Consider the following 22,482-nt stretch of genomic DNA (forward strand, 5'->3'; position numbering starts at 1 on the left):
TTTCACCCAATCATTTCTCAGAGAGGTAGGGGCCAGTGAGCTGGGAAGAGGGGGGAATTTGAGTCCATTATTTGAATGGACATTAACCTGGTGACTGTATTTCTCTTAAATATTAATTGTGTAAGCATACCATCATAAAATTTAGATGTTATTTTTACTACAACATAGGTATTGTGTCGGAAAAAGTGGAGTTTTGGGGGTCGGGCCAGTCTCTATTGGAATTAATCCCATATGTTCTGTTGTAAATCGGGGTACTACTGTACAGTAGACTCTTGCCATTTGTAAAGGATAGGTTCCAAGAAATGGCACGAATTACCGCAAATAGCAAGCAGCACTCATCCCCTCTTTTAACTTATCTAATAATTAAACTTTCTTTGTCAGGGTCATCACTGACTTCTACCTTATATATTTCACTCCACTAGCATCATTATCATTGACACTCGGCAGTTTTTTAGGGGCCATTTAACACAGAAACACTAAAGTTTTGAGTACAACATGAGATGCTGTATGGGGTGACTCGATGTGCTGTGGGAAAATGTTTGCCGCCATAGCCACCATCTGCTTACCGCGAATCGTTGAAATTGCAAACTTGCGAATGGCAAGGGACTACCGTATATATTTTTGCATGCACTGTAAGAACGTATTGTCTGTTCATGTAATATTAAAAAAAGAAAAGAAATTTTTTTATATTTGCCCGGATTTGCAAGTTGAAAAATAACAATATCGCAGGTCACAGCAATTTTGAGATCCTGACTCCGAACCCCCTACCTGCTCCCAAGAGTCACACTAACTTTGAGGATGTAAAATTTTTTTATTTTTTTTAACGTTTTGAATTTATTACAATAATTTCCTTTGTTTTCTTTGTACATTTTTTTATGAAAGATATTGTGTGTGTGTGTGTGTGTGTGTGTGTGTGTGTGTGTGTGTGTGTGTGTGTGAGAGAGATATATTACATCCCTGGCGGCACAACAGCTTAGGATGTGTCCCCAAATTAAAATAAAGGCTTAAACGACTAAAATCAAATAATTCCAGGTAAAAACAAATACAGGTTGTACCACTCTAGTCCGGCATTCTGTGGTCCGGAACGATTTTAGTTTGTCCAATAGGTAGAGAGGCAGCTTTTTTTTTTTTTTTTCTGATTATTGTTATTATTACAGGGTATTAAATTTTTGCCCCTCAGGCCCCAATGTGGGTCAGTGACCTATGCCGGGTGGGCTAATCCCTTTAAAAGCTTCAGAGAAATCGTTTGTTTTACGTTGGCTGCTCTCTCTCTCTCTCTCTCTCTCTCTCTCTCTCTCTCTCTCTCTCTCTCTCTCTCTCTCTCTCTCTCTCTCTCTCTCTCTCTCTCTCTCTCTCTCTCTCTCTCTCTCTCTCTCTCTCTCTCTCTCTCTCTCTCTCTCTCTCTCTCTCTCTCTCTCTCTCTCTCTCTCTCTCTCTCTCTCTCTCTCTCTCTCTCTCTCTCTCTCTCTCTCTCTCTCTCTCTCTCTCTCTCTCTCTCTCTCTCTCTCTCTCTCTCTCTCTCTCTCTCTCTCTCTCTCTCTCTCTCTCTCTCTCTCTCTCTCTCTCTCTCTCTCTCTCTCTCTCTCTCTCTCTCTCTCTCTCTCTCTCTCTCTCTCTCTCTCTCTCTCTCTCTCTCTCTCTCTCTCTCTCTCTCTCTCTCTCTCTCTCTCTCTCTCTCTCTCTCTCTCTCTCTCTCTCTCTCTCTCTCTCTCTCTCTCTCTCTCTCTCTCTCTCTCTCTCTCTCTCTCTCTCTCTCTCTCTCTCTCTCTCTCTCTCTCTCTCTCTCTCTCTCTCTCTCTCTCTCTCTCTCTCTCTCTCTCTCTCTCTCTCTCTCTCTCTCTCTCTCTCTCTCTCTCTCTCTCTCTCTCTCTCTCTCTCTCTCTCTCTCTCTCTCTCTCTCTCTCTCTCTCTCTCTCTCTCTCTCTCTCTCTCTCTCTCTCTCTCTCTCTCTCTCTCTCTCTCTCTCTCTCTCTCTCTCTCTCTCTCTCTCTCTCTCTCTCTCTCTCTCTCTCTCTCTCTCTCTCTCTCTCTCTCTCTCTCTCTCTCTCTCTCTCTCTCTCTCTCTCTCTCTCATTCATTTAACCCTTCAATATATATATGAGCAGTAAATAAGTGTTGCTTTCATATTCTTATGTAGAGTAATGATGATGTGTTTTCACATGTGCGCACTTACATACGCGCAGTCTCACTTTTTTTTTTACCAATAATGGTTAGCTACTTATATTGTTCCATTTATTAACATTATATAGCTTTACAGGTACTTCCACGTATTATTAATAAGTTGTATTGTTAATTTTGCACACACAAACATTAATTCAATAAAAACAAATTCAGAAACATTAATTAAAATATATATGAACAGTAAATAAGTGTTGCTTTCATATTCTTATGTAAAGTAATGACGATATGTTTTCACGTGTGCGCATGCGCACTTACATACGCGATCTCTCTTTTTTTCTTTACCATTATCGTTAGCTACTGCTATTGTTCCATTTATTAACATTAAATAAGATTACTTAAAACAACCATATTAATTTTACTACAGCTACAGCTAAGGTCTTATTTCTCTTCAGTTTTATATGTAGAACCAGTCAGTCACTGGTTTTGTAATCAACGAAAACAATGCTGCGTCATTTCCTCGTGTGTTTTAATATTCTACGTATTATTAATGAATTGTATTGCTCATTTTGCACACATAAACATTAATTCAATAAAAAAGACATTCATTAATAAACAAAAATGAATCTTTTGTATATAAGAGAAATGACGCTGTTTACACGATTATGCACGTCGTCTGCACGTTGGCGGGCCGTTCAAACCCGTCGAAATTCAAGTTTCCGCCGTCAAAACTTTTATTTATTTATTTTTTTGTGTGTTCCAATAAAATACGTTTAGAATTAAAAACTCGCGAAATTTGAGAAGCTACTATACGACATTTAACCCTTCAATATGTCTTCAAAGAGACCATGATGCAGAGAAAGTGGTGCTAGTGCTTCCAAGCATAAGCACAAGTCACTATCTATCCAGGAAAAGGGTGAATTTCCATGGCCCGGCACCGGTCAGGTCCTGAGGTTGCCGGACTAGAGAGGTACAACCTGTAATACAGAACTTTCGTAAAATACTTTTAAATGTTAATACATAAAACTCAAAGCTTGTGTAGAAGGCCGGCTTCCTCCACGAAGGAGAAGACGTCCCCTCCCACACTACCCACTCCTCCTCTCAGCACCAAAGAGAGACGGTAGGACCCATCTCCTCCCCAGCACAGGGGCAGTGGGGCACTCCACCAGTAGATGTCGAACAGTGAATAGGACCAGGCAGTTATCTCAATGGGGAGGGGGAACCCTCTCCTTTAAAAAGCCTTTAGTCAGCTGTGTGTGGCCAATATGGATGCTGGCCAAAGCAGTCTCCTGGCAGAGCAACAGTCCCTGATATCCCTAGGCACCCAATGTTGGATGGATGTCACGGAGCTTGTTTGCTCCGACAGCATCCCGTCTGCGTTGCCAAATTGAGTGGATGGCAGCTCTTATTACTAGCTTCATATCAGAGGTAGGTAGAGGGGAATGATGTGTCACAGGATGAGAAGCAGCTGTTTTCACCTCAGCATCAGCATGCTCATTACCCTTCTCCCCCACATGGGCTGGAACCCAGCAAAAACTAACTTTCCGGCCCCAACGTTATATGAGAAACAGCCACTGTAAAATATCTATACCTAAGGGATGGGGCCATGAGACACTAGCTAAGGCCTGGACAGCACTACGAGAAATGCTAAAAATTTTAAAATTGCTATGAGATTAGGTAAAAATGATCTGGAGGGAAAGTAAAATTCCCAATAGCTCCGCTGTAAAAATAGATGCCATGGTGGGGAGACTACCGTCCCCACAGGCTTCGGGAAACACCACCCAAAACTCACCACTGCATCTGACTAGAGCCATCAGTGTAAACAGGGATAGTCCCTCTGTGAGAGGAGACATTCTTTAAAAAAAGAGAATGAACCACACGGGGAAGGGGTAAGTATAAGTCCTGCAAACATAAGAAATATTTATTCCCTTATGTTTTTGACCTTATGATAATTGGTATTTTTTTTTACATATTGTTTGTGTGATTGTGTGTGCATGTAACTGAATGAAAAACAAAATGTTGAGAGTTATTTTTCTGTACCCGAAATTATGAGTTTAAAAATAACCATAACTCCTACCATAGCCTGGTTGGGAGAGTGCTAGGGGGATGTGGCTGCCCCAGCTCACTCATGGGGGCGTGCTATTTAAACTTTTTCTGGGAACCCAAATTTGTATAAACGGAAAAAATTTTTTTTAATGAAAATAGTGGTGTCAATTTAGGAAAGTCGTCTAAGCTAATTTTCACACCTTGAATGTTCATATCTCGAGGGATACCTGTATTGAACTTCGGTATAGAGAGATGATACTGTACATGTAGCTGGGATATAAGATTCAAGCAGATTTCATAAAGCAAACACTAATCACCAACAGAGATGATGCTCAAGAGCAACCCAATCAGCCTCATAACAAAGGAATGTGGCTACATTCAAAACCCTATAAATTATTTTTAAGTGGCACTGCAGCTGAAAACCAAACGGGCACAATATTCAAGGATGGAAAACAGAAATGAAGTAAAACAGCATATAATAATCTTAACATCCTGAAACATATTAAATCAAATGCCGTTTGCTTACATGTGACAACTGACCATCCTGCCAATTTTTACATGTTGGTGGCCCTACCTGGTGGACCAGGACCTTTACCCATCGTAGTGCCTGAAGCACATTCTTATTTATTAAAGTCTGCCACCATGAACTTTGTGTTTCTGATGGTCAGGATCATCTTCATGCATGTTGACTGTGAATACGACCATAAGTCCAAAGAGGAATCCTGTACATTGAGTTACTTTTAAGTAATTTAACAAATGGATTCGTAAAACTTGAATGGCAGCTTTGACAAATCTATTTGTCTGGTCCAGTGTTTGGGACTTCTGTTCAGACCTAATACCCCCTATGTTAAAAGAGGTGGCTGTGTCTTTCAGTTATTAACCTCATGAGATGCAGTTCTCGGGAACATGAAGTATTTTGCCGCCATATCACTTTTATCTAGCTTTTTTAAATACTGTATGTACAGTAGCTAAAACAACTGTCTGTGCATACTTTGTGGGAACTTTATGAGACCATGGATGATAAATTTTGGTATATGAGGGCTGTCACTAGTTGCACTTAAAATTTTGGAGCATATTGACCCCCACCTGCACAGATAGTTGTTTTAGCTACTGTCTCCTTGGACTGATAGAAGTAAGGCTACAGAGTCTCTGAATATTCCTTCCTTCCTTTTGGGTTTTGTCATGGAGGTCACCAGGACTGAGCCTTGTTATTGAAAATTATGAACCTGAGAAATTACAATGTAGAAGTTACTGTAGCACGAAGAATTAATCACCTCAGCCCATCATGGTAACTATCACTCCCTTATCTAAGGGCATTAATTGTCTCTTCGTGTCAGTCGTCAATGTGTACGATTTAAGTTTGGATGGGAACTTGTAGGCTTTATGGTTATAATACTCAAGTCTCCTTGTCCTGATTCTGCTATGAAATGGGATTTCCAGGAATTGTCTTTGAATTTTAGATTTGTTTTGTTAAGGTTAATCATTTGGTTGATTTGGATGTTAGGGAAGCTTACTGGATGGTTCTCATCCTCTCAATGTAACATTTTCATTTTCAAGTGCTCTTTGTGTGGCACTTTTGATGCATAGTGGGGTTCTGTTCCATATACTGTATGGCACACCCACAATCAAAAAGTTAAATATTCTTATCAATGTTTTGATCGAATTTATTTTTATCTTATTGAATTTTATCAGAAAATGGAAACGATGGCATTTTTTGTAAAGTTAACATTGATTTGATTGTAAGTGAAATGAGTTGAATTAAGTTGTTTTGTGAAATACTGAATGACAATTTGTGAAGTGTCTGCTCAATGTATAATTTTCAAAAGATATTTTGACTAAAGCATGTTTTTTCCCAGCTGAGAAAAGATGCCCCACCCCCTCCTCAATCAGTCAATCAGCTTTAAATTTTGAGGAGGGGGCAGGGCATCTTTTCTCAACTGGGAAAAAATGCACTATAATTATTAATCATAAGTGTCTTTATTAGAAGATTTGTTTATTTTTTCAGTGATCTAAGATTTCATCATCTCCATGGGAAGAATGCAAGAATATTAAATGGGGGCTTGACTGCTCAGAGACCTAATGCCCATGGAGAGTTCAATGATGCTATAGTGATAAGCAACCGACAGCTTCATGAGGGAGAAATGTTTGAAGTTATGATAGACAAGATGGTAGACAGGTGGTCAGGCTCTTTAGAGGCAGGTGAGTTATTGCTTAATTTTATGTTGTGTGACAGCATTAATATTATCTATACATTGAGTGTTTACCATAGTATATAGATTGATTGATTTTCTAACCTTTTTCCTGCTATTTCTACAAAATAGAAACTATTATCAAACCCTATGTGGTTACCATATAATAAACCTAGATATCCCCAAAAAACTGTTTATTTTAGTTTATATATTTTTGCTGGAAAAGCTAGATAATTATCTCCAAAATCATGTGAAATGGTTAGAAAGTAGCAAATCATGTGCCTGAATCATAGAAATTTTTGCCTTTTAAATGCAACGTTGTCATGATCTCCGCATGGCCCGGGAGACATATTACTTAATTTTATTTCCTTTTTTTTTTTTCCTAGACTTATGATTATATAATACTGGATAGGTAGGTGAATAAAAAATGGATCTCAAACATAGAATTTTTTTTTATTTATTTACATTTGGCAATTCTAAATGGAATGTGTACATGAGTGAGGCCTTTGCTGCATAGCATACATGCTGCGATGAGCTTCAGTCACCAGATACATAAACAATACATAAATTTACATAATTCTACACTATTTTACTATTTATTGTACTCACTTATGTGAATATTATTCACTGTGACACTTTTTAGGAGTCGGCACAAATTTGTATGGTAAACTTTTACCACATATACACTGTCATAATGCCTCCATTGCGTCATGTTGTGCTGATACCCTAAAATAATGACAAATTATATATATTTATACTGTTTATGGAAGCATGCACCGAGTAACATCACACTGAGTACACTGGTAGCAAGTGTCTGAGTTTTCTGGCATGGATTTCACTCGTACAGCATACATGACATTTTTTTTTTTTTTAGAATACTGCTTTGCCCCTGTGGATGGAATCACTGAAGGGAAGTGTCCTGACAGTGGCACATGCACCTGTCATGTGGTGGGGCAGGTACTCAAAGAGCCTAGGGCTGGAATACCTATTATCCAAATAAAGAATGTGCCACTTATGTTGGTGTGGCTCGAATAACATCTGTACAATCTTGCCAGACAATCCAAGGGGGCTTGTCTTGTCCACTCTCATCGAACTGGCTGTGTACTGCAACATATCCTGAATATATAAAGAATCAGAGTCACACTTGAGACCGAAACGATGCCGCTTTGAGGGATAAGTTGCCTTAACATAGCACTAAACTCTCATCAATGCAGGTCTTCTGGAAGGGGTAAAAGGACTCCTTGAACTTGGCCCTCAAGTAATCAATCACATAACATTGTGTCAGTGTTCCCTCAAAGAAATGTGATTTTGTTGTCAAAGAAATGTAGGGATTGTAGAATGTTCGTAAATCGATTCAGTGACATTACCTGGCTGAAGATGGGGGTGGCATAGAGGGGATCAGTTGTCTAATAGTCCCTGTAACTGTTCTTTTTCAATAATCCCATCAACATTACCAAAGCCAGGAATGAATACATTTCACAAACATCTGTTGATGTCCACTGGAGTTGACGAGAGTGGGGCAACAGCACCATGCCAGCCAACACAAAGACATTGTATGTGTTAGTCTTGTTCACTAGAGTGCATTTTTTCTCAGCTGAGAAAAGATGCCCTCCCCCTCCTCAAGAGTTACAGCTGATTGGCTGTTGCAAATCTGTTCGATTTTGTCCTGAAGTAATGATGTATTTCTAAATGAGTTTATTCATAATCGTTGGGATGACCGTTTCTGACGAGAAAGATATTTAGCTAAATTATATTGATACATATATTAATTATTTCAAACATGAGAATGTGGGAAGTTTATCAGAAATCTTATACATGAATTAATTGTTAAACTCTGGTAACAAATTCATGCTTTTGGAGGATGCATTCAATATATACTTATATTTACCCACAATAAGGCATACTAAGACAAATTACGTATCAGTAAAATTACATTATGCAAAAACTAATTTGTTAAAAGACCAGAATCACATTGAAATATTACACGGCCCCTGAAAATTGGTGGATGAGTGTGACAGACTTGGCCGCTCGAGCGAACAGCCGTCATTCGAGGCGGGAAATATAACTGTGAACAACTTCAGGACGAAATCAGACAGATTTGCAACAGCCAATCAGCTGTAACTCTTGAGGAGGGGGTGGGGCATCTTTAAGTACTGAGCAATGTCAAGAGTAAAGAAAAGCTGGAAAAACTTACTTTCCTGCTGTCATTATCCACCAAATCAGTCTGCACTCCTGAAGCAGTGTTGTCAAAGGCATGGGGAGAATGCACAAAATTCACTGCCAGTCTTCATCAGGCACTCTGGCACCAGGGCGGCGACCCTGTCCTCATCTTTGTCTAGGCGAACAAGGGCATGTGTTTGTAGATGTCCTGTGGGGTGGTGTGATCGATACATGTGGTGAGAGGCAGGCAGCGATGTGACAGGGCTGGGAAGCAACATGGGGTTTGCCAAGGAAGAGTCCAGGGAAGGTGCAACATTGGCAGGCTCACCCTGTAGGGAGGGGAGTGGAGGAAAGGGACAGGTGGAAATATGCCTGTCTGGAGTGGTGAATATGAGCGGGGGTGGACGCCAGACACTTCAACATGCTTATTTGTTGTTCTAGGGCCCATAGTGATTAGTGGGAATTTAAAAATTTTCAAGGATTTAGATATATGCCCGAAACCTGGTTGTCCCTTATTTTAGCGGACGTTAATCTATACCTTAAACCACACTTCATTTGAGGTGGAGTGTGGTGTATGATTTTTTCTTCAGGAAAATTGACTGTTTTATAATGTTTTATTAACCTGGCACTAAATGAACCTAAATAATATGGGAATTATGGTGAAATTGTATACTGTTGTTATAAAGTGGTGGGAAATTTCCATTGAGTCCAGCCTAGCCACCCATCCACCATGCTACTCTGTCACACACAGTGCCCTTTCCACTTAATTTGTTCTTATTTTATACTTACTGTGTAGTTTATTGTATGATTTGATTCTTTTCTTGATGTTTTTCACCGTTGTATTTGTATTTAAAGAAAACATACTGAAATAACATGTACAGTATGGTTGTGTTTATGGGTGACTCAAATATCTCAAACTTACAATACTATGGGTACTAACACTATTTGTGGAGTTTGACAATTCGCAGGGTCTGTCGAACCTAATCCCCATAAATAGGAGAGGTCAACTGTATTCTCTTATCTGTGATATTTATTTGATCAAGTTAAACTACATGTGTGTTAGTTCACAATGGCTCACCATGGATTGTAATTCAGAATTTTTTTGTGTAATATAATAATTGATGATAGGTTTACTCAATTTCATTACAACTTCATCTTAATTGGTATTGATACTAATAGAACATATACTTTCATTTGTCATAATTTTCCTTTTCAGGGGTTACAGCCATTCCTCCAGAGGAAATAGATTTCCCAAGCACCATGACTGACATTGATTATGACACATGGATGCTTAGTGGATCATCTGTCATGCGTGATGGTGTGACCATTATGAACAATTACCGTTGTGACTTGGATTCTCTTGTAGTGGGCACCAGAGTGGGGATGATGAGGCACTCGGATGGCTCACTCCATTATTACGTTAATGGAGAGGATCAAGGGACAGCATGTGAAAATTTACCACCAGGTATGTCTAGATCCCAAATTGGGAAAGTAAGACATCAAATGGATAATTATAACAACTTTACTGCAGAATTTTTTTTTTAGGTTGTCAGGCATTGTTTCTGCTTTTATAAATGTCCTCATTACCATTTTACTTTTGATGTCCTTTCACACAATCCGCTTGACAAGTGACCCGAGTATAATAGGCATGACAGGTTATTGGTGATATTTACCTTCAAATGTTAAGTTACTTTTTTCCATATTGATCCAATTAGGTCTCTAGTGGTTATTTATTGTTAGATGTAGATGAGCCAACAATATAGGAATTGGATATGGTTGAAGTTACATTGTATAAAGGACAAGTCACGAATATGCATGATATTCATAATCCCACAGATAGCATCTGATAACCACAGCCCAGGACCCAGCTGACAAGAATCATGATGAGGTACAAACAGTTGTAGTGTCACTGAAACATCTTTAGGTAATTCTAATTCTGCCTCAATATTCCCATTGTTTTTTGATGAATAGAATTACAAAAGCATTTTTAACTTAATTCTCTTTTCAATTAAGTGTAGCTGCATTATTAGACTTTGAGAGAGTCGTCTCGTTACATGGAAATATTTCATTCCCGGAAGTGCTCAGCACAATTGTTCCAGCTCATGGAGATAACACTGTGTATGTGCATACATGGTTGTGTACGTGCATGTGCTGATAACCACACAAGAAACCACGAAGTTAATAAGCGCTTTCGTGTGTGTGTGTGTGTGTGTGTGTGTGTGTGTGTGTGTGTGTGTGTGTGTGTGTGTGTGTGTGTGTGTGTGTGTGTGTGTGTGTGTGTGTGTGTGTGTGTGTGTGTGTGTGTGTGTGTGTGTGTGTGTGTGTGTGTGTGTGTGTGTGTGTGTGTGTGTGTGTGTGTGTGTGTGTGTGTGTGTGTGTGTGTGTGTGTGTGTGTGTGTGTGTGTGTGTGTGTGTGTGTGTGTGTGTGTGTGTGTGTGTGTGTGTGTGTGTGTGTGTGTGTGTGTGTGTGTGTGTGTGTGTGTGTGTGTGTGTGTGTGTGTGTGTGTGTGTGTGTGTGTGTGTGTGTGTGTGTGTGTGTGTGTGTGTGTGTGTGTGTGTGTGTGTGTGTGTGTGTGTGTGTGTGTGTGTGTGTGTGTGTGTGTGTGTGTGTGTGTGTGTGTGTGTGTGTGTGTGTGTGTGTGTGTGTGTGTGTGTGTGTGTGTGTGTGTGTGTGTGTGTGTGTGTGTGTGTGTGTGTGTGTGTGTGTGTGTGTGTGTGTGTGTGTGTGTGTGTGTGTGTGTGTGTGTGTGTGTGTGTGTGTGTGTGTGTGTGTGTGTGTGTGTGTGTGTGTGTGTGTGTGTGTGTGTGTGTGTGTGTGTGTGTGTGTGTGTGTGTGTGTGTGTGTGTGTGTGTGTGTGTGTGTGTGTGTGTGTGTGTGTGTGTGTGTGTGTGTGTGTGTGTGTGTGTGTGTGTGTGTGTGTGTGTGTGTGTGTGTGTGTGTGTGTGTGTGTGTGTGTGTGTGTGTGTGTGTGTGTGTGTGTGTGTGTGTGTGTGTGTGTGTGTGTGTGTGTGTGTGTGTGTGTGTGTGTGTGTGTGTGTGTGTGTGTGTGTGTGTGTGTGTGTGTGTGTGTGTGTGTGTGTGTGTGTGTGTGTGTGTGTGTGTGTGTGTGTGTGTGTGTGTGTGTGTGTGTGTGTGTGTGTGTGTGTGTGTGTGTGTGTGTGTGTGTGTGTGTGTGTGTGTGTGTGTGTGTGTGTGTGTGTGTGTGTGTGTGTGTGTGTGTGTGTGTGTGTGTGTGTGTGTGTGTGTGTGTGTGTGTGTGTGTGTGTGTGTGTGTGTGTGTGTGTGTGTGTGTGTGTGTGTGTAAGAAATCCAGATCCGGTCAGCCGGTCCTGGGTAGTGAAAATTTCTTTAGGACCAACTCAAGGGATGTAGAGCTTTGTTTTAAGCTAAGCATAGTGAACTTTTAGCAGTGGTGGTGATTCATACCAGCTTTCCATATGTTCATATGCCTGGTAATGTCTAAAGAGTACTGCTTATTTGTATTCCTTGCACTCTGTGAATTTTTAAAATGAAAGAAATAGACTAGATTTATATAATTAGCAATAAGATATTTTGAAACTACTGTAAGTGTAGACTATTTTTCCAGTGTAAGTATATAAATGAGCTTTTAGTAGACTGATTAGTGTATGTTAGGTCCTTCATAATGATGTACAGCTTGTTAAACATTTCGAACTTTGTGTTTTATGCCCGGTTAAACTGCCTTAAACTAGGGGGTAATTGAGATAGTGTCAGGGGGACTCTTGGTGTTTTATGTCTGGTTAAACTGCCTTAAACTAGGTTTCAAAACTAGATGCATTGTTGTCTGTAGAGTTGTCAAGAAGTCTTGGTGGAATTTTAGAGTTACGAGTCATGTTCTGGATTTTCTTTTTTTAGACTTAATGTTCATTGATTTCTGAGTAATAGGATATGAAGTTGATATTTGTGAATTACACAATTGACGTCTTATGTTCTTGCATCACAATTTAAACTACATGGCTTGCTATCACTCTGCGTAGCACCGATCGGGTCTCTCCTTCCCCTTTTAATCAGTGCTTTGTTTTACATCATGGAAGACACATGTTTGCCAACCTCTCACAGTGGAGGTACCAAGCATAAGAGCTCTATGTTCATTGTGCCAGCCCTAAAAAATTGAAGTACAGTGCTCATATTGTGTTTTCCTTTTGTTTGCATTAGTCATAGCAATTATATGAAGTAGATTAAAATAATTTATAGAGTTAAATTATTTGCCCATGGCAGAGGTTACTGCAGATTTGTTTTGATTTATATTTTAAGATGTGCAATCACTCTTACCTCAGAGTTAGCAGGGTGGTGAGGGACCCATATAATCATTGAAAATGGCAAAAAAGGTGAATTTGCAATAGTTGCGAGAATTGTTGTGGCGAGCAAAACACAACAGGTGCTGGAATCATCCTTAAAGGATTAAGAAACCTTGCGATTTTATTTTTTTATAGTGGTCAATGAGGCAGATTCATTATTCATCATCTGGAAAATAAAAATGTTATGTAGTGAACCAACTTTGATAAGTAATGGATATAAAATATAAAACAAATACAGTAGTACCCTGCTTAACGCGGTCAATAAAACCCACAGGGTACCGTGTTAAGTGAAAACCAAGTTAATGTCCATTCAAATAATGGACTCAACTCCCTCCCCCTCTTCTCACACTACACTGCTGGCTCTTCCCTCTCTGAGAAATTTTTGGGGGAAAACCACTAAATTTTAATAAATAATACCTCAAACTAAAGTTAGGATAATACAATTGACATTGCTGGATTCCTTGTAAGACCAGGAATATTTTGAATATAAATGTCATATATTTTGCACAAAAGATAACATATTTACTCAGAGTAAACATTATATCTAAAATTTGTATGTCTAATGCAAAATCTATGATGTATATATTCAAAATGATCACCAAATTGTAAGAATTCCAGCAATGTAAATTATATTCTGGCCGGGTAATTTGTATGAATTTTATGAGCTAAAACAAATATCTTCAGTTAATAAAAAAAAAATATTCTTCACGACACTATCTGTCAATCAAAGTACCCCACCTTGCCTCCCCCCCTCTTCCAACCGCCACGGTCAGTCCCAACCCTCCCCCCACCCCCCACCAATCCTCCCTTCAAGAGATGTTGGGTGAAAAAACTAAATTTTAACATTTAGTATTAAATAATACCTCAGATTAAAGTTAGGATAATATAATTGACATTGCTGGATTCCTTGTAAGACCAGGAGTATTTTGAATATAAATGTCATATATTTTGCACAAAAGGTAACATATATACTCAGAGTAAACATTACTTCTAAAATTTGTATGTCTAATGCAAAATCTATGATGTTTATATTCAAAATGATCATCAAATTATAAGAATTCCAGCAATGTAAATTATATTCTGACCGGGTAATTTGTATGAATTTTATGAGCTAAAACAAATATCTTCAGTTAATAAAAAAAAACATATATTCTTCACAAGGTAACAGATGGTCGGTCAGTCCATCCCTCCCCCCCCACCCCCCACCAACCGTCCCTACCAGATGTGTGGGGAAACCAGAATATTTAACTTTTTAGTAATAAATAATACCTCAAACTAAAGTTAGGATAATATAATTGACATTGCTGGATTCCTTGTAAGCCCAGGAATCTTTTGAATACAAATGTCATATATTTTGCACAAAAAATAACATATTTACTCAGAGTAAACATTATATGTAAAATTTGTATGTCTAATGCAAAATCTATGATGTTTATATTCAAAATGATCATCATATTGTAAGAATTCCAGCAATGTAAATTATATTCTGGCCGGGTAATTTGTATGAATTTTATGAGCTAAAACAGGCAGTCAGGCAGGGTGGCGGGTGGAGGGGGGGGTGGGGCGAATCTAAAAATAGCTCTCGAGCTGGACACTCACCGCGTATACTTGAAAAAACCCCGTGTTAAGTGAAAGTTACTTTCGGCTCTGGCGAGGCACCGCGTATACGGTAAAACGCGCTAAGCGAAACCGCGTTAAGCGGGGTAATACTGTAATTAGATTTATAATGGAAATTATAAAAAAGATGAGAGAACGGATAATTATATTGTATAGTCTTCAATTAGGCATTGAACATAGTTGATGGAGCAGCAAATTTATTATTAGAGTTTTCATAGGTTTAGGGTTATGGATTGACTTTTGTTGGATCATTGACCATTGAAGAATTATTAGACTATATACAGTGTGAACAGGGGAGTTGGAATAGAGGATTTTGGTCATGTAATCAGCATGTACCTGTAGCTTAAGTTTTTTCTTAAAAAGGAATATGTAGGCTTTAAATGAATTTCCTTAACCCCTGTTATTACCTCCTCCTCAAGCTTATTCGAGTAACCCATCCAGCCCACAACACTACACAACTTTGTGTGCAGCCTACCACAGTTAACTTTAATACACTTTCCCCTCTTCATAGCTTCTAGAAAGCTCTTCCTTTTAAAATTCAAGTAAATGTCAATGATATTAACTATCTATAAGGATTATGTGGTATAAATAATTGTTTTCCTCCATGATGTAAAGTTTAGAGCAGACAATTGAAGACATAACACCAAGAGAACCTCTGGACAATGCCAGCTGGTACTAATCTATCAATCAGTACCGTAGTATCTTCCTTCTGCAACTGTATTTCCCATAAAAGGATATTTGGAAAAATAAGTTACCACTGAAGGCTGAAAGGTAATAGGTCAGGTGCCACACTAGCAGTGTACATTCCAACTGTCACTTTAAGGCTCAGCCATGAACTGGAAGTACTGGCTGAGCCATTCATTTCTAATCAGTTGCTCTGTCAGTGAAGACATGGTCTCCTGACATAGTTTTCTACTTAGGACTATTGCTTAGAGTTTTATAGGTTGTGCCACACATTTCTTCGTGTAAGTTTTGAACATTGCAAGTATTGTTTTGCAAAATATGTTCATGTTTGTTAATGAACATTGCAAATATTGTTTTACAAGTTATGTTCTTGTTTGTTAATAAACATTCAAACAGTGTTTTGCAATATATATTCTTGTTTGTTAATGAACATTGCAAATATTGTTTTACAAGTTATGTTCTTGTTTGTTAATAAACATTGCAAACATTGTTTTGCAAGTTATGTTCATTTTTGCGAAACAACATTTTGAAGATTGTTTGCCAGAAAATACAAAAATGAAAAAAAAAATGAAAAAAGAAAAACATGCGTGTGCCCTGAAACCTGTCCGTTTTCTCTTTAAACTATCACTGAGGTATGATAACTCTTAAGGAAACAGACTTAGGTGAGATGATTGAAAAATATTAAAAATGATCGAAAAATTAAAAAAAATTCTCAGAGCTTTGTGCACCCTTCCAGTAGCCACTCCCACAATACCAAAGTTATTTCTGGAGATTTGGCCATTAAATGGAATGTTAAATGCCCCCCTCCTCTCTCATGCATTCTCAAGGTCATTCTGACTCCTATCAACAACCTCTAGTAAAATATTAATTGAAAATAAATTGAAAAGATAACTTACAGGTACTTCTGTTTTCTTTGGTGCTATCTGGCATCTTTCTGGTATGCTACTGAGATGTGGAGGGAGGAAGCAGATGCTGGACTAGCATTCAAATAAGGGAAGTCGGTATGCTCTCGACTGTCGAAGCGGTCAGATGTACGATTCATTGCTCGCTGTAGCCCTCGCTCCCAGCACGCTTACCCAAAATAAGTTTTTATAGCTTTTTCAGAAATTTCTACGCTATTTATGAGCCGATTTAAAAAAATAAGGTCTTATTTGAAAGGGCAAAGAAATACGAAGAATTTGTTGGTTGTACTTTTTTGTTATTTAAAAAATAGATTAGGAAAGGTTGAATATAGTATAAAACGTAAAAACAACAAAAAACAATAATTTGCTAGAAAAATCAAAACAAGTAATTCCAACAATTCATTAATTATGTTGATAACTATCACATAAATAATTTGCAAGAAAATTCTTCATGGGATGTCAGAAAAATTTCATGAAATTTCTTGAAATTTCGATTTCTTATAATAAAAAATCCCAATCAAAATGCTTGAAACTTGTATATAATCAATACTGTATAGATATATATATCATATACAAATCATGTAAATTGGATGATAAATAAAATTGTCCAAGTCGGTATCCTTAAGTATTGAAAAAAACAAAAACAAACAAACATTTATTTATGACTAATCCTGAGTGCTCCGGGGACCCTCAAACTCCTGTTTTGTATTATAGCAATTATAATACCACCTATTATTCAAATTTTACAACGTTTTTTGGAATATTTTTTGATGAAATAGCAAAAATATACGACATGGCAACACTCATGCAGGTGGTGTGTGTGGTGGTGGAGACCTGAGGATATAGGCATATAGCATCAGTTTTGAATGACTCCCAGGTAGTGAGGTGCATGTACCTCCCTTACTGTACTCTGGCTGAAGCTACACTTACCTGCTGTTTTTACAGAAGCAGACAGGCCTAAAGCTTCAAAGAAGGTTTTGTGTAGGCGTCAGCTCATGGTGGTTGCTGTAGAATTCAAGAAGCAGCTCAGAATCCAACAAACTGGTGATGACACTGGCTGTACTGCCAGCAGCATGCCAAGGACCTCACCCTCACTGGTGGCGACCTCACTTGACACACCTGCTCCTACACCTTCAACAACACCTACAACATCAACACCTGCTGTTACTGCTATGGAGGGAGCAGGACATCTCTTCTCAGCTGGGAAAAACTGCACTATAGATGTGCCATCTCTGACATTGAGGGCTGTGGGGTGGGACCATAAAAATTATCATCACTGGTGCTTGGTAAGCTGTCATGGGAGACAGCACTAGGACACCTGGGGACCTAGGAGAAGTAGTCTTTGTTCTTATGCTGTTTCAACTTGATCTTCATCTACAGTTCATCAGTGACGACTGTCTGCATCTCTCAAATGTTCTGGTTAAAGGGGAGGAGGTGGAGGATGTCAGTGGTGGCCGTAAAATTCAGGAGGTCGTCTAGGTGCTTCTCTGAGACTGGTGGTGTGAACTTCCTCCACTTCTTCCTCTCCGTTATCCTTATCCTTCTCCTCCTGTCCTTCTTCATAGGTCTTGATGACACCAGCTGTTATTTCCTTCTTGGTGAGGGCACCATAGCAAGGATTGTCAGTATCCACTGGCAGCCACTCGGTAACATCTTCCATGGTGATAGCGGTGTCACCACTGTCACGTAAACGAGTGTGGGCCCTTCCACTTTGAAGCTCTTGAAGTCTGCATTCTCCTGTGGTAACAGAGCATCTGCAGCAGCAACGTCACCACCTTAACAATGCAGGAGCTTCTTTCACACATTCTTGAGTGTTTTCACCATTAACTTGTCCCAGGCTGCCTTGAGGTTGAACAGTGAATCTTAGATATTGTAATCCTTAATGTTCTTTAGTGTCCTGGCCCCCCGGGTGTCTTCTTTCCCTTCTGCCATTGGTTACACCACCAGAACGTCATTCAACAGGAGACGCCAGTGGTGCTGCTTACAGGCTAAGAATGATATCCTGGTCCATGGGCTGTATGAGTGAGATGGTGTTGGGTGGCAAGAACTTGACTCAGATTCACCCTTCACCATTTTGAAATTCATCCTGAAGGTTGGCAGGTGCATTGTCAAGAAGGAGCAAAGCCTTGAACTCTCCCCTGGGACTACCATGGACAGTGCCTGACAGCATGCACAAAGACATTGTGGAACCAGTCTTCGAAGATGTTCCTTGTAAATCAAGCTTTTTTGTTGTCACGCCAGGACACAAGAAGATGATCCATGCAATTGCGCAGCACTCTTGGCCTCTGCATTTTTCCCGCCACCATGGGTATTTTATGGGTGCCAGCAACATTGGCAGACAGCAGCACTCACTGCTTGCTGGCCTTGAGTCCAGGGGTACTGCTCTCCCACCAGGGTGCCACGGTGTTGTTGGGCAGGGAATTTCAGAACAGGCTGTCTCATCTGCGCTGTACACTTGCAACAAAAAGTATCGGTGCATACTGTAGTGTGAACAATTTGAGACCAGTTTCGATAGGTATTGGGAAAGGCGAGTTGTTCCAGCCGTATGTTGGCAGCCCTGAGTTGTGGTGCAGCGTGGACGGCAGCTCCGAGACCTGTCGTCTGTAGCACCAGTTTCAAGGTATCGCCGAATCCATCGTGCAGTGGTGTTCCTGTGGACACCATCCCGCCGGCTATTATCTGTGACGCCGAACCCTTCGTTATGAAGGGCAATAATAGCTCCTCGTGTTCCCTCTGAGGTTTCCATGTCGTCTGGCATGTGTAGATCTCTACTGCTTCATATTGCCTCTGTTTTATACCCATGTTCAGCAAGACCGAACCCTCGCTCATCATTCATTCGACACAAAGCAACAATCCGAAAAGAGGAAACAAACACACTGATTGTCAGCCATATGGCAACACCTAGTGGAGGGGGGGGGGTTATGAGGATACACTTACCAACCTTCCCGACATATCACAGTGTATACGTATCGTTTCGGAAGTCGTCAATCTCACCCTGCACCGATACTTTTTGGTGCGAGTGTACGTCTCATACCTTCTGATGTCATTGTCACGGATGAATTTTTGCAATTCCTCTATGAATGGCTGAACACAAGCCAAGTCAGCACTAGCGCTCTTGCCAGCCACTTGCGCATTAGATATCCTGTGGCACCTCTAAAATTTATAGAGCCATCCAAAGCTCCCTCAGAAATCAGGCACCTCCAGCAGCATATCAAGGCACTGGGCAGCATCACAGAGATCAATGCTGTGAACGGAACACTACTGACTTTTTGCTGCTTGTACCTGTTGTATACAGCAGCATCCACTTTCTAGTATTTTACAGCACCCATACAAGTGTGGGTGATGCTACCTTTGTCACTTGCTCCTGGCAAAGCTTTTTGTTTTTGTTGCCTCAACTCTCCCTTGGCATATTTTATGTTGTAGATGGTGGATATGCCCACTCCTTACTTTTCCATCAATGCTTTCACCAACACTTTGTTCTGTTCTCAAATTTCTTGAGAATGATCAATTTCGCTTTCACTGACAACCTTTTCACTGGGCCTCTCCGTAACCTCTTGGTGCCATAATGTACTGTACTGCACACAGTAAATGCTTGTCATCATGTGATGACTGTGGCAGTCCATTTACTGTAAAATAATTTTTCTCTTCTTATTTTTTCGCCCCCCAGACCCCGTTGTGGGTCATTTGACCTGTGCCCGGGTGGGCTAATTCCCGTGAAAAAAAAAATTAAATATTAGATGGCCCTTCTTTTTACATAGCAAAAGCTGTAGAAAAGTATCTATAATAATATTTTGGTGTAAAGTAATACGAATCACTTGGTAAAAATCAGTATCTGGCACCTTTCTCAGCTAGCTAGCAGCATCCAGAATCTGAGGCCTCAGTTACCAATGAAAGAATCGAGAGTGAGGTTTGACTGTGTGTTGCTCTTGCACCACCCTTATAGACCAGTATCTCAAAACAAGTTTTTCTTACCTTCAAATCCCTAAGACTCTGCCGTTTATGTGCCGATTCTAATAAAACAAAAACTAAGTACAGTACTAGTAGAATAACATATTGTGCTTGGCTGATCATGTAGATTTTCTTTAGATTTGGCTTGATTTATTATTTGCTGATTAAACTTTATAAATATTTAGAGGAAAAAAATATTAATTTAGGAAAAAAATTAATGCACCCAAAACAAAAGTGATAATCAGGAAATTATCTGTGTCACGTTCAAGAGGAGTAAATTACCTATACTCCACGTAAATTTCAACGTAATCTAGAGAGAAGTAATGGAGAAGTAGGGTTTTTTGCAACAATGTATCTGGTGTCCTTAATTGCTGACAGGAAATTGACATTGATTGATCAATTATTAACGAATTTTTGTGCTTCAGCCAAAAGCTCCCCTTAAGGAGTTAAGGGATGAGTGGTCAGGAACTTCAGGGAAGAGATCTCTTTCTGATTCAGCTTGTCCTTTTATTTTGAAGTCAAGTGACAAATTACAGCTCCTCCCCGACTTATGACGGGGTTAGTGACCCAAATCCAGGTCGTACGTCGAAATGGTCGTAAGTCGGAAATGCTTAAATACTACGTGTACATAGAAAATCGAAAATGGGTGTCTCTTTCTTCTCAGCACCACAAAACACTCACGTTTAAGCTTGCCAGCCATTTTAAAGTGAATTACAAACAAAAATTTTGTCTGTACTGACTTTGGGACTCGAAAATACGTAATTTTACCAAATTTTGGTACGACTGAGGCAGGTCGCAAGTGTGGGTGGTCGTAAGTCGAGTAGGTCGTAAGTTGGGGAGGAGCCATATAATTTTTTTTCTATTTAATACAGTACTGTATGGTATAATGTATTATTTATGATGAAACATACACCATCAGATTCTGATGATACGAGAATATAATTGTGAATTCATAAAAAAAACTGGTGAATGTAGCCAGCAAGACCAGTCCTCTAACCCCTCCCCCCAACCTCCAGCACATTTACACATGAACTGTCGTCTCTCATACCCATTAGCTCTCGTTAGACCTATATCATATCTAATTAGACCGCTGTAAAATATACCTATTAAAGCCAATACTGTACGTACAGTGATATCCCCGTTACCCAAAACAATTGGTGCAGAGCACATCTGGGAATGAGAGATTTCCAGGTAACGAGATGACCCTTTCAAAGTCAGAAAAAATCCCTCATTCCCGGAGTTTTCCAGGTAACGGAAAACTGTTCTTAGAAGTTCCAAAATTATCCATTATTTAATTTCTCAAAGCTGGAAAAAATCCCTCCTCCCCGGAATTTTCCAGGTAACTGAAAAATATTCTCGTAAGTTCCAGAAATTGCGCATTGGATCATCTTTCGCACCCGAAAAATATCCCCCATTCCTGGAATTTTCTGGGTACTGGAAAAATTTTCCCTGAATTTTCCAGAAAATGTGCCCCTTGGAAAATCGCTCCCAAAAATGTAATTTTCCGGAAAATTCCATCTTTGGGAATGATTTTCCAAGAAAATTTCAGTTCTGGCTATCAGCAAGTTCGTGGTTTGAGGGATTCCGGCTAACAGCGATATTACTACAGTATATATTTTAATAATAAATAAGGTAATATTAATTTGTAACAAAATATTTATTATTTAATGAACTGTACCACTATACCAGGGGTTCCCAAGTTTTTTCTAGCACGACCCCATCTAGTGTTGTCAACTATCCAGTGCGACCCCAAATCATTTCACTGCTGAGCAATGAGAAAAGCTGTCTTATATGAGAACATTTCCATCCTTTCCTTGTGAGATAGTGCTCTGCTTAAAATTGACTGAGACTTGGTTAGATTTTTATGACGATGATGAAAAATTCTTTTGCGAGCCTCTTCTGAAAGTACAGCAACATTTGTGTGAGTTTCCATGTGTCTCTGTAGTTTGTTCGGCTTCAAAGATTCCTCAGCAAGTTCTTTAGAACACAAATCCCTTTACCACTGACGTCAGCTACACCATACTTGTCGAGGAATAATGGATTGATAGAGCGTTTCCATTTCTTGGTGGCTGGCTCCGATGATGTCTTCAAAAACCTATCCATAATGCCTGGAAAATATATTGCATATAGTACTAAAAATATTACAATTTTACAAACACTTAAGATAAAATACAGTGTGCTTATAACAGGCAAATAATTGGTAATAGGCATACAAATTAAAATACACGACAAAGTGAATGCATACAAATTACCATGACATAATTAAATTTGCTTAATAAATCAAGTAGCGCTGAGTTGGCCTTCATCTGATATTGCAAATTAATTTTAGTGTCACAAAGCAGGCCGTGGCCAGTCAGTTTGTCAGACTCATTGCAGGTCCACTGGCATAGCACTAACCTACTGATAGTAAGGATTGTCCTTACTAAGGATTAAACTGGTGAGGCTGAAGATAATCCACAAGCTTCGGCAAGAGCAAAGGTTGCGACCTGTTTCCTGGCCTG

At 39.4% G+C, this 22,482-nt stretch overlaps 1 protein-coding gene across 2 annotated transcripts in view; it reads left to right on the plus strand.

Moving 5' to 3' along the window:
• The window catches only part of LOC121866278 (neuralized-like protein 4), a gene marked incomplete at both ends in the record, with an annotated part of 191,318 nt that overhangs the window by 54,476 nt on the left and 114,360 nt on the right, over positions 1-22,482 (plus strand). For both annotated transcript variants that reach the window (XM_042365899.1, XM_042365904.1), the window contains 2 exon segments: positions 6,170-6,363; positions 9,730-9,978. In XM_042365899.1, the coding sequence (XP_042221833.1) occupies positions 6,170-6,363; positions 9,730-9,978 (443 nt within the window).

The sequence above is a fragment of the Homarus americanus genome, unplaced genomic scaffold (assembly GCF_018991925.1).
Source record: "Homarus americanus isolate GMGI-L3 unplaced genomic scaffold, GMGI_Hamer_2.0 scaffold32583, whole genome shotgun sequence".
NCBI lineage: Eukaryota > Metazoa > Arthropoda > Malacostraca > Decapoda > Nephropidae > Homarus > Homarus americanus.